Consider the following 13,193-nt stretch of genomic DNA (forward strand, 5'->3'; position numbering starts at 1 on the left):
AATGTACACAATATACACATAACCATCTGCTGTTGATGAAGCCAGAGAGGGAGTCAGCCCAGATACAACTAAAGACATATTTATTAACATTGGAGACATCACCAGTGATGCTGCCCATAGCAACCACTCAAAAGATCAGATTTGAACAAACACCTACAAGTTAGAAAACAACTATGGGCAACATCACTGGTGATGTTTGTCTTCAATGTTAATAAATACACCCTGATAAGTAAAGGCACACTGGGCATACAGTCTGCTTCTCTCCACTTTCTATATGCTCCTGTGTGTAGCTGCACTGACAGGCAAGGCACTGGCATTAAGTGCAGCTACACAGAGAGAAATCCACAAAAGCATGCATTTTCACGCCCATCTCCACTCCGTGTAGCTACACTCAAGCCAACGCTGTACCTATCAGTGCAGCTACACACAGGAGCATATAGGAGCAGATCAGATTTTCTCCACCTGCCTAAAAAACACAGGTGGAAAGATGTATTAAAGGAGAAGGAAAGGCTAAGTCACTTGGGGGTGCCAAAATGTTAGGCACCCCCAAGTGACTTAGAACGCCTACCTTGTACCCCGGGCTGGTGCCCCGTACGGAGGGAACAGCACCAGCCCGGGGTAGCTGCTGGCGCTTCCTCCTGCCTCCTCGCTTGCGCGCGTATGCGCAGTAGAGTGAAAAGCCGAACTTAAACATTAAAGTCGGCTTTTCACTCTACTGCGCATGCGCCAGCCCACAGATTTCGCCAGCAGCGCGCAAAGGAAGGAGGAAGCAGTGTCTACAGGTGCCCCGGGCTGGTGCTGTTTTCTCCTAACAGGGGCACCAGCCCGGGGTACAAGGTAGGTCATGGAAGTCACTTGGGGGTGCCTAACATTTTGGCACCCCCAAGTGACTTAGCCTTTCCTTCTCCTTTAAGCTGCTAATCACTTCAATAATAGAGTGATAAGGTACAGCAGTCAAATAGCTATAACAGTATGTGCTTACGCCGGTGCATTTCCCTGTAGAGGATGGTGAGTGCTTGCAGAGAGTTATCATCAGTGGGCTCTAGGGCTGCTACCTCCTGAGCCAGAATAAATGCTTCCTCCTGTTTCCCAGTCCTTTGCAGCCCAATTGCCTTAAGGACCTGAAAAACAACACTTGGAAATGCAATACCTCACAAAATCACGTTGACAAAAAGTTTGATTTTTCACTGCAATATGAAGTCCTGGAGTGTGTCGGTCATGTGATGAAAACGTGTAATTACACCTCTAACACCTGCGTTTACCACTACTTAGTTGCAATTGGTGCAAGTTTCCCCTTAAATCTTCTCCTAATTATTACATATGCTGCTATGACAACTATCAGCCATATTAGCCTTACATTTTGTTCAAAACAATGCTTCTGGTCCTTGCCAACCAGCTTTAAGATTTGATATAAAATATAATTTAATAATTAATAAATGTGAGTAAATATATAAATAAAGTTTCTCTGATTTTATGCAGGCATATACCACAATTAAGGCAAAGATACAGAGACACACCCAACATATGGTTAAAAGATAAGATTCAGACGTCAATTTTCTTGCTATTTTAGGTTCCCACTAAAAAAATTTTCTTCAGCCACAAGTGGTCCCTCAACGTAGTAATTCTACCTTGGCACAGTGCAGATCTTTGTGCTTTTTGAGCAGTTTCTCAGCCTGCTGGATCGCCATCTTGTTGTTCCCATTGTCAAGATAATCTAAATAAAAGCAAAACAATATATAAACTTCCTAAAGTAAATCAGAGGCCCAGTTAAACACAGAAGCCTGCATCTCCACTCCGCATCTTGTGTACAGGATAGCACAGACTAATTAAAAAGGGAACATTATCTAAATTACCTAAATGATCTAAAAGACACAATGAATGGATGTGTCTGCCAGGTTTTATAATCACTGCTTTTCTTGGAAAATTTGAGACAGACAAAATAAAAGATAAGTGCTTGGCCTCACATTACCATTGCAAATACATCATAAAAGGAAGTCTATGGAGATGTAGTCTATGGGTAGAGAACAAAATTCCAGGGTGGTCATTAAATATTTTTCTCTTGTTCCCCTCCCTTGATAACAGAAAAGGTGTTGACTACCACAGACTATCTATTGTACCATATGCAGCGCCATGAACAGCAAACAAGGATATCCATTTAATAAGGTGCGAGAGTTAGCGATGATGACTTCCACTAAGGCTAATGTCCTATGGAGAAATGTAGTTACTCGCGTTAGATCTCTGCTGCCAGTCGACTAATCTCTCCGATATGCCTTTCCACCGGCAACAAAAGGAATCGGCTAAGCATTGTGTCAGTTTTCCAAAGTTGTGTGGAAAGGCATTTTAGAGACATTATTCGCCCGTGGCAGCAAAGATCTATCATGGGCAACTTAATTTCTCCGTGGGACATCAGCCTTACTAAAGTGTGAGCAATTCTGTCACTGCTAATTTCCTGGCAAACATATTATTGCTTTTTATCACATTCTTGCTACGTAAGTTGTTTCGCAAAAGCTTACCAACAGGATTATTGCCAGAACTGTTGCCACATACAGACAAAATTTGTCGCCAATTTTTATGACCACCTGGTGAGTGGCATTAAGTTAACTTTTTTTTTTGAGAATTGAAAATTAGTGAGTGCACTGGGGAAGAATCATACTTATAAATGTATTATTCGTGATTTACTATATAGAATAATATAATGTTAAAATAATTGATCCCTGATATTACTTCACTGGCCATAATTAAATTAAATAATACATTTATAAATTGCTAATAAATACTATTCAATATAAACTGTTTAGTAGTGTGGACACTGGCAACAAAAAAAAAATCTGCTAGATTTATAGTTTATACAGTTTACATAAAAAATAACCAAAAAGCTTGCAAGTCACAATAAGTAACACTAAAACTAACTGCTACACGTGTGCAATAAATGCCACTTACCACAAGACAACATTAACACATCAAACTTTAGTAAACATGAGAGTGCAGCATTGATTTATAGAAAATATTTTAAAATTTTAGTCAATGTACTGTTAAAGTTGTAGAGCCTGCAAAGCCACAGAACCATATAACCAATTGCACTTTTACAGATTTTAGGCAGGTTAATGTTTGCTTAAAATAAGAAGACATGAACAGAATTATTTCCACAAAGGCCCAGCTTGACATAACAGTCAGATAGAGTGCTGAGTCTAGCACTATAGGCCACACTGTAGATGCGTATACCACCTGAATATCTGCCTAAACATTTAAGTCACAACTGGTGCTTGCTACATTTTATATCGGTCATTATAAAAAAAAGAATTTATACTACTGTCTTGAGACAGAAAATATACAAGTTAGATATCTACTGTACACTGAACATCAATGCAGGGACAAATGCAACTTCATATACACAGGAAATCATTGTATTGTAACAAATGTGTCCCTGCGTGTACCACTTATATAATGTAGTGTTAATACAGACCCTTTTTGCATACATTACGGCAAAGGACTTCAAGATATATATATATATATATTTAAAATATTTTATTGATCTAAAAGTTTTTCTATCATAAGGATCCCTTATCACAGCCTAGAGAACACCAATGATTCACAGACGTGAATACAAAACTGCAAATCCTGTGAAAGATTATAATCACTTAAAAGCAGGGCCCTCTAACCATCTGTTTGCTGTAAGGTTTTTATGGAGTCCCACAACAACCTGTAAAGCGTTTGAGAAAATGATAGAGCTTCATACACAAAACAACACAACATGTATGAAATGTTTGCACTGCAAGGAATAGTGACTACATTAGACATAACTTCTACTGCAAAATAACAAATGATTTCTGCTGTACCCATCACATGAAGACAAATAAAACAAGAGCCACTTATCTTCATCTGACTTTTGTACTTCCATTGATGCTACAAAATGTCACAGTGACAATACTATAGATCAGCTGTAAACACACATCAAATCAGCTCAACCAGACCCTTACCCTCACTCATACCCTTACTCATACCTTAAAGGAACAGTAACACCAAAAAATGAAAGTGTATAAAAGTAACTAAAATATAATGTGCTGCTGCCCTGCACTGGTAAAAGTTATGTGTTTACTTCAGAAAGTCTACTATAATTTATATAAATAAGCTGCTATGTAGCCATTGAAGCAGCCATTCAATGGAGAAAAGGCACAGGCACATAGCAGATAACAGATAAAACACTATTGTATTCTACAGAACTTGTCTGTTATCTGCTATGTAACCTGTGCCTTTTCTCCTTTTTTCCAGCTTGAATGGCTGCCCCCATGGCTACACAGCAGCTTATTATATAAATTATAGTAGTGTTACTGTAGCAAATACACCAGTTTTACCAGTGCAGGGCAACAGTGCATTATATTTTTATTACTTTAAAGCTTTCATTTTTTGGTGTTACTGTTCCTTTAATGCAGCTAGAGAGCATAGCAAGAATACAATTGTCACCACCAGGGAATAGCCCATTACTCACAACAGCTTGGCTCTAAATAAAGACATGATAAGAGGCCATATGGTCAAACTTATCACAACGCAGACAAAAGGGGATAAGGCCTAAAAGGAGTTCCACTACACAAGATTTTATTTTTTTTTAAAAAAGGCAGGATGTCTAGTTTGCCTGATTAAAGGGAATATTACCTTAAAATTAACTGTTGAAAACAGCAGAACAACATGCAAATATGAATTTGGGGCTCAGTTTTCTTTGAATTATCTAACCTTTGGATTATTAAAAAACACTAACTGGCCGCTAAGTTTATATAGCCACTAAACAGAGGTTTATGGTGAAGACACACAGAGCTACTTAGTAGCAGCTACTCGTCATGGCTACTAAACGCCAGAAAATACCCTGCCATACACAATACTAAGGCTAATGCCAGACGAGGCGTAGGGTGGATATTTTCGTATTCCATTCATTCGGTGCAGGCACATGTAGGAGGTGTAGGGCGGAATTTTTAGCAAGCGACTTTCCGCTTGCCGAAAATATCCACCCTATGCCTCGTCTGGCATTAGCCTAAGAATTGCCTCTGCTAAAACACACGTAGGGACAGTTATCATTAAGTGATCAGCATTGTCATGACAAGTAGCTGCTACTAGTAGCTCCGTGTGTCTTCACCCTGAAATGTATGTATATTTTTATTTATAAAGCGCTACTTATGTACGCAGCGCTGTACAGTAGAATACATTAATACAAACAGGGGGTTAATAAGATAATAGATAAATACAAAGTATAAAAATACAAATAAATACAAGATACAGTAACAGTTGCAATAAGTTAAGAGTCAAAGACACAAGAGGATGGAGGTCCCTGCCCCGTAAATGTCAGAATAAACAACAAATGGGGCAAGCCTTGAAAAAAAATGTAGACTCACAATTTGACAGATTTATAGCTACTAGAAACACTTACAATCTTACTAAAGTTTACCGGGGGCCTACTATGTACAACAGCCCAGCAAACAAAAGGGAAACCCTTTCCATACACCCTGCACAATAGCCTAGAACACCCAACACATATTCTGTAGCAGCACTGGGTAGCAGGCATGCAAAGAAGCATACATGTACAGCAGAGCCTTGGCAACCACTAATCTGTAGATTACAGCGAATGCCAGAGGGGCTGCTGTATGATTAACAGACAATCACTATTTATTTTGGTAAGTGGGGTTATTTTTGGATTTCCTGTCACGACCTTGCAGCAGGAGAGGGGACCCCATTGCACACCATAGGTATGGAGTTATGAACATTCAGGGGGGTTATGCTTGCCAAATAAAAGGAACCAACTGACATATATAAACATACCGGTCTAACCTCTCCCATGGAAAAACCATATATCCAATCACAACTCCACTTCTTCCCCGCTGCACACAATACACAGGTAGGTAAACAGGGACAAATTACCATTGTACCTTACATGGTACAATCAATAACAGAAACGTTAGGAGATCCCCTAATACCTGAGTGATTTGAGCTAAACAGACAGTGTGCAGGTTGGTAGTAAGGCAATGAGGTTAAACCCAGTAATAAAGCCCCGCACACATCTTGCCAGACATCCCACTGGGCACAGAGAAGTGCGGATCGCAGTGCGACTTGGCAGCACCTTCCCTAGAGAATATATTACACCTACATGTTTCTGCTGGTCACGATGTGCCGCGCTAACCTGAAGACTATAATAAAGCTTTAAAAGAATGTACATATTCTATAGGCATTCCCCATACAGCAGTGCAGGCAGACCCTGGAGCGCCGCTGCATAGAAAAGAGAGTTGAAACATACAGCACTACTGCATTCAACCCATGCACTGCTGGCACAGACCGGCATCTGAATGGGGCTTCTCCTGCTATGCCCTCAAAAATGCCAAGGAGCTCTCCATTCATACAGGTATACACATCAGTCCAGCCGGCGATCAGCATCAAGGCCTGACAGCAACCATGGCTCTCTCCAACCCCCCATGCCCCCTATGGAAACTCTCACGTAGCCGCCCTCACAGAAGCCCGCAGTTCTCATTTCCCGGAGGGGCCACCTCAACAACAACCTACCGTAGATGGGTCTAAGCCGCCTATCGTTAGGATCCTGCACATGGCCCCGCGCCGCCATGATGACAAGCGCAGAAGCGAGGTACGCATGCGCGGCAGGAAGCCTACGGCGGCGTTAAAGGGACAGCTAAGCGAAGCAGCAATCTACATCTCAGTGACAGCAAAGGGTTGTCACTAGCAGCTTGGCTTATGGCAAATCTGGCAAGATCCCAAAAATGGCTGACTAAGTAGATCAAATACCATATGCATCTAGATCTTTAAGGTCTTTATGTTTAAGTAAAGAGATAATAATATACGTCTGGATTCAAATGATATGCGGCTAGTTCAAATAAGAGCCTTGACCGTGTAAATAGATGTAGTATGCCTGTAGATGTAATAAGGGCTTCCTGACCTGGTAAATAGGTACAATATGCACCTATGTATAACTGCTGCCTGAATAAGTGAATAAAATACACTCTACATATATGTCGAAATATTTCTACTTGAATAAGCAAATAAATGTAAAAAAAAGGCTAATGTAAACTCAATGGTTTTGGAACAGATGTATAAGCTTGTGTAGGGTTCCCCAGAAATTGGGTCCCCTAGGTGGGTTGCCCCCAGGATAGGCCCCAGGGAGGGTAACACTTTAGTAGTGGGACACCTTGGGTGGTTGGCACTATAAGGGTTAACTGGGAGTTAGCTTCCCTGCAGTTCCATAGTTAGGCCACAGGGTGCACACAGTATATAAGGCTGTGCAGCCATGTGCCTTTAGGTCTTCCTGCCTGGGACCCCTCTGGCTAGAGGATAGTGACAGGCTGGGTCTAGTGAGTTAGATGTGTGTTATAGACCATTCTAGGAGTGGTAGACAGGAGTATTTAGCTGGGCAGCTTGGCCCCACCAGGAGGCAGATGAGATTAAGATCTCCCAGCACTGATAGCTGGAGTCAGGGATACAAGAGCTAGGAATAGGGGTGTGCCTAATCTGGGGGATAGCCGGTTGACATTTCCGGGGTGAGGTCTCCAGGGGGTGTCTGCTCGGCGTGAGTACCGGGGGTAGCCCTAGAGAGGGTATCCCGGCGTGAGTACCGGAGGGAACCTCAAAGGGAGGGTCATTTGGCTGGAGTGTGGCCGGTATCCCAAGAGAGGGGGACTTCAAAAGCCTAGAGAAGGTATCCTGACATTCTCTGTATCCTGTGTGCCTAAGCTGTCTACCACTCTGCCAATAAACACAACACTTTGTTCAGCATTACATCAGTGTGTGTGTATCTCTCCTGGAGGATCCACCTGCCTGGTAAGCAACTACCCCAGGGAGGGGGCAAGGTACCAGAGGTGCTGGGAGTCCCCACAAAGGAGCAATATATTAAGGTCTCAGGAGGGGAGTTATAGTTCATTCTATCCTCATCCTGGGTGGAGGCACGCCAAAGTACAAAGTAATAGCTGTTCCCCATAATAAGCGGGGCTCAGGACTCCTGAAAGCGCCAAGTATAGTGATATATCAGCAGGTAGTGCCACATCTATTTATAAAGTGAGCTACATTTGGAGGCACTGCTGAGATTTTCGAAACAGCAGCAAAAGAACAGCAAGTACAGTGCAGAAGGGCCATAACAGCATTTGGGCCTAGTGTGAATTGGGAAGCCTGACCTCCGATTGGATTAAATTTTGGGCACCCTGAATCTGTATCCAATGAGGAATAATTGGCGCCAAAAGAGCAGAGGAGTTGCTCTGGGCCAATCAGATTGCAGGCCTGTGGCGCCAAACAGACCCGGGAAATTCCGTGGGAGGCCCCGTGAGGGGGAGGAGGCAGAACATTCCTGAATGTTGGAGCCGCCCCTTAGAGCGACTAGCCAACCGTGTGGCTGGAAAAGTGCGCCAAACTGAGTGGGCGCGACTTGGCCGGTGACGTCACCGCGGCCATTTTGAGCAGATCGTGTGTGGTTGTGCTAAGGGAAGGAGCTGCGCGTTGGAAGAGGACCATCAGCATGCCTAACCTAAGCAAGCCCGTGTCATCGGGGTCTGGATCCCCAACCCTACCTAAACCATCCAGGAAACCGGCGGTGCGGATGGAGGACACCGGTCGGCGGTACATCTGGGCCGGCAGCTTCGCAGAAATGAAGGTGCATGACACTCTGCACTGGATGGTGCCCCTCTGTGGCGGTTGTGAAGCCGAGTCCTTTGGATCGATGAAGCATCCTGGGGCCCTATGCGCAACATGTGACCGGCCTTACTGGAGTGGCCCGTTTGGAGCAGGTCCCCGAGGCCAGCAGGTGCTGGAGATCGAGGCCGTGGAGGAGGCCTATGCCGCTATCACCCTCAGTGATGAGGAGGAGGCGGATTCGCGGGGGAGTCCCGCTGCCCTCCCTAGTTCCACCCAGGAGGGGGATGCTACCGATCCGGCGGCCGAACCGGAGGGAGAGGTAATCCACCCAGAGGCTGAACCGGAGGAAGCTGCTGCCGGTGCAGAGGGTGAATCGGAGTGGGCCAGCGCTCCCGCCACTGTTGACTGGGCGGTGGAAGCTGCGGCCGAGGCGGTGAGTACCCAGGGGACCCTGAGTGACTCTTGGGTTAGGCCCGATGTACTGGCTGGGGGGGATGCTACCCAGGCTACCTGCCCCAGGGGCCGGAAGAACCGGCGGGGACCCAGGCGGGGCCGCTACCAAGGCACTAGGGACAAGGAGTGGGAGGAATTCATGGGGCCCCCATCACCAGCGCCCTCTGAGACGGGCCAGGAGGAAGTCCTTGCACCTCCATCCTATTTACAATCCCTGAGGGATGCCCCAACTGACCGGCGACCACCTTCCTATCACAGGGGGGGGATTCACTCATCTAGTGAGTACACCCCAGGGGGTGATGACTCTGGAGAAGAGGCCACAGCAGATGTGGGCCCTATGTTTGCTTCCCCTTCCAGCTTTGTGGCACCTCCTAAAATCAGCCCACAGGAGGAGAAGCAGTTTTGGGTGCTGCCTGGACAGGCAGACCCAGCAGTGTTCCGCTCAGTGTCCAGGATCCAGCGGGTGATTAATTTTAGGGTGCATATGATGTGGGGCTACTACATGCCCTATGCCCCCTTGTGGGTATACGAGAGGATGGGGCATATGCTGGAAGAGTGGGTCGTGGAGGAGATCCAAAGGAAAACGAAGATGCCCCTCAATATTCTAAGTAGCTCTGACAGAGCCAAGCGCAGGCAAGCCTGGAAGTATGTGCGGGCCACTGAACAGGAGTGGTGGTGGGGCCGCACAGTTCTTAAACATGCGGTGCAGAGTTGTGGGAAGTACAATCCCAAGCCCCGCTATTTCAGCATAGAGGACACTCTGGAGAGTGGTCGCACCGTGGAAAAACCGCATCCCAGGTATTATACCCCTTATGAGGATGTCAAGCAGCGCTTCACCTATCTCGTGTGAAGGGGGTGCTTAAAGAAAATTTTGCCTTGTCTGTTTAAGCAAGGGGAGGCCTGGACTGCCTGCCGCTTCTCCCAAAAAGGGGAGTGTTCATCTGTTAAGGGGAGATGCCCCAAGTTATAGCCCAAGGAGGGCTTGGCAGCTGCCGGCTGGAGCCGCCACTCTGTGTTAAGGTAGTACCCACCCGTTGGTGGAAGACCCCAGGAGGTGCTGATCACCCGGGGGTAAGGACTCCCTCAAGGAGGAGGGGGGAGTACCGGAGCAGTTTAATAAAAATTTATTTTTATTTTGAGAGATAATTGTCCTGAGCATTTCTGAGTTATGTGTGCCATTTCTTACAGGGACAAAGACTCTCTGGGACTTATACCAAGACTTTGGGGGTGGTGGGAAAGGTAAAATTGTGTTTACTGTTTCCTTCCCTAGTGATACAGGTTTCTGCGCAGACACCGCGAGGGACTGTGGAAGAAGTATTTGGTATAAGAAATGTGTGGATAAAATGTATATGTTTTGGTTAAAGGTATGTCAGCCAGGAGGTGACATATTTTTGTCAAGGGGGAGAATGTAGGGTTCCCCAGAAATTGGGTCCCCTAGGTGGGTTGCCCCCAGGATAGGCCCCAGGGAGGGTAACACTTTAGTAGTGGGACACCTTGGGTGGTTGGCACTATAAGGGTTAACTGGGAGTTAGCTTCCCTGCAGTTCCATAGTTAGGCCACAGGGTGCACACAGTATATAAGGCTGTGCAGCCATGTGCCTTTAGGTCTTCCTGCCTGGGACCCCTCTGGCTAGAGGACAGTGACAGGCTGGGTCTAGTGAGTTAGATGTGTGTTATAGACCATTCTAGGAGTGGTAGACAGGAGTATTTAGCTGGGCAGCTTGGCCCCACCAGGAGGCAGATGAGATTAAGATCTCCCAGCACTGATAGCTGGAGTCAGGGATACAAGAGCTAGGAATAGGGGTGTGCCTAATCTGGGGGATAGCCGGTTGACATTTCCGGGGTGAGGTCTCCAGGGGGTGTCTGCTCGGCGTGAGTACCGGGGGTAGCCCTAGAGAGGGTATCCCGGCGTGAGTACCGGAGGGAACCTCAAAGGGAGGGTCATTTGGCTGGAGTGTGGCCGGTATCCCAAGAGAGGGGGACTTCAAAAGCCTAGAGAAGGTATCCTGACATTCTCTGTATCCTGTGTGCCTAAGCTGTCTACCACTCTGCCAATAAACACAACACTTTGTTCAGCATTACATCAGTGTGTGTGTATCTCTCCTGGAGGATCCACCTGCCTGGTAAGCAACTACCCCAGGGAGGGGGCAAGGTACCAGAGGTGCTGGGAGTCCCCACAAAGGAGCAATATATTAAGGTCTCAGGAGGGGAGTTATAGTTCATTCTATCCTCATCCTGGGTGGAGGCACGCCAAAGTACAAAGTAATAGCTGTTCCCCATAATAAGCGGGGCTCAGGACTCCTGAAAGCGCCAAGTATAGTGATATATCAGCAGGTAGTGCCACATCTATTTATAAAGTGGGCTACACTTGAAAATACAAAACCTTTGTATATTTTTATCTTTCTTCCCTATTGATAAGATTAGCATCAGGCATAATTTAAACTGGGCAGGTGGCAATCCCTAATGGCCTTGGTTGTACACAAGAACCCACATTTCTCATTAGTCTGATACTGTTGTTTTTCCCAGATCAGTCATTGCATTGTGTTGGTTAGATAGAGTAAGATTGTTGACTCTGACAGCCTATTATTGCCCTTGGTTGACAGACAACTGTCGATTAAGATAAGGGCATAGTTTTGGACCCAAACTTGGCCAATAAGTGGTCAAGTAGGAATACATCTTCCTACAGTATGTGACCATACAAGGGAAAAATATCTTCCTGTTTATGGGCGCAACATACATACATACCAGAGGTTGGCTGAGCATTTTGGACAATTTTGACTATGCAGCTGGACCACCTGGACATGTATGGACACTTATGGGAGTGGATTTAATAAATTTCTTTTGGAATCACAGACAATCTGCCCAAACTAAAATATCACCTGCCATTGCCCTATTTCTATGCCTAGACAGAGCTTTGGCAGATCCACAAAAGAGAGGAGCGACAGTTAGGGGGGCCTCCTGGATAGTAATAATGTTGCTTGATGCCAATATTATTTATTGGGCAAAAACAAACAAAAAAAATAACAGGAAAACTGGTATTTTTTTCTACAAAAGGTGGCAACCCTAAGGCCAATTAATGACTAACTGCATAATGCAGTGCTGCACTGGCATAATGTATATTTGTCTAACTAGTGTTTGTGTGTATTGCCAACTTAACATAGACTCACTCTAAGATAGGGGTCCCCAACCTTTTTTACCCATGAGCAACATTTAAAGGAGAAGGAAAGTCATTTTGGCATTTTACTGCCAATAGATTTGCCACATTAGTGCCACCTAGAACAATATGTTTATTCTGCAGAAAACTTTGCTATACCTGAGTAAACAGCCCTAGAAGCTCCCTCTGATAGAAGCTGCCATTTTAGCTTGGTCTTGGTAGCTTCCTGCTGCAGTTATAGCAGTTGGAAGCTCAGATCACACATTCCTAAGGGAGGGGGCAGTGAGTTCTTATGCAGTCTTATGGGAGGGGGGAGCAGGAGAGAGGAGAGAACTGAGCAGACTCAAGCCCCAAACCTGACGAAGCCCTAAAAGAGAGGAAGTCTGATACTGAAGAACATGTTCCCAAAAAAGGAGACAAGAAATCCTGTATTTCTTTTGACAGAGAAGTCAGTGCAGCATTACTGTGAGTGCTTATGGCTGTATTTACATAGACCTTTCTGATAAAGCTTACTGAGTTTTTACCTTTCCTTCTCCTTTAAATATAAAAAAAAGTCAGGGAGCAACGCAGGCAAAAAAAAAGTCCCTCAGGGGTGACTAATAAGGGCTGTGATTGGTTATTTAGTAGCCAATGTGAACTGGCAGACAACAGGAGGCTCTGTTTTACAGTACCTATGGTCTTTATGCTTCAAAAACTTGCCTCCAAGTCAAAAATTCTTTGAGGTCAGTGGGAGCAACATTCAAGGGGTTGGTGAGCAACATGTTGCTCCCAAGCCAATGGTTGGGGATCACCGCTCTAAGACAACCAATGCAGTAAGTCAGTGCTGTCCAACTGGCGGCCCGTGACCCCCCTCTGTGTGGCCCCCCACCTGTCTGGCTGCTTTGATGGCTTACCTTTGAGTAAGCATTAAATGGTATCAGTACTGAGATTAACTGCCCCCCTACATGGTTCTCACCTCAGATTCAGGCTGTAATCCC

At 45.3% G+C, this 13,193-nt stretch overlaps 1 protein-coding gene across 1 annotated transcript in view; it reads right to left on the minus strand.

Moving 5' to 3' along the window:
• The window catches only part of naa25 (N(alpha)-acetyltransferase 25, NatB auxiliary subunit), a 31,542-nt gene extending 24,852 nt beyond the window's left edge, over positions 1 to 6,690 (minus strand). Inside the window, exons 1-3 of the mRNA XM_002940122.5 lie at positions 6,541 to 6,690; positions 1,629 to 1,714; positions 983 to 1,121 (exon numbers count right to left, since the gene is read on the minus strand). Coding sequence (XP_002940168.2) covers positions 983 to 1,121; positions 1,629 to 1,714; positions 6,541 to 6,598 — 283 coding nt within the window. The 5' untranslated portion in view covers positions 6,599 to 6,690. The remainder of the gene's footprint in view (positions 1 to 982; positions 1,122 to 1,628; positions 1,715 to 6,540) is intronic.
• Between the last annotated feature and the right edge of the window lie 6,503 nt (positions 6,691 to 13,193).

The sequence above is a fragment of the Xenopus tropicalis genome, chromosome 1 (genome assembly GCF_000004195.4).
Source record: "Xenopus tropicalis strain Nigerian chromosome 1, UCB_Xtro_10.0, whole genome shotgun sequence".
In the NCBI taxonomy this organism is placed as follows: domain Eukaryota; kingdom Metazoa; phylum Chordata; class Amphibia; order Anura; family Pipidae; genus Xenopus; species Xenopus tropicalis.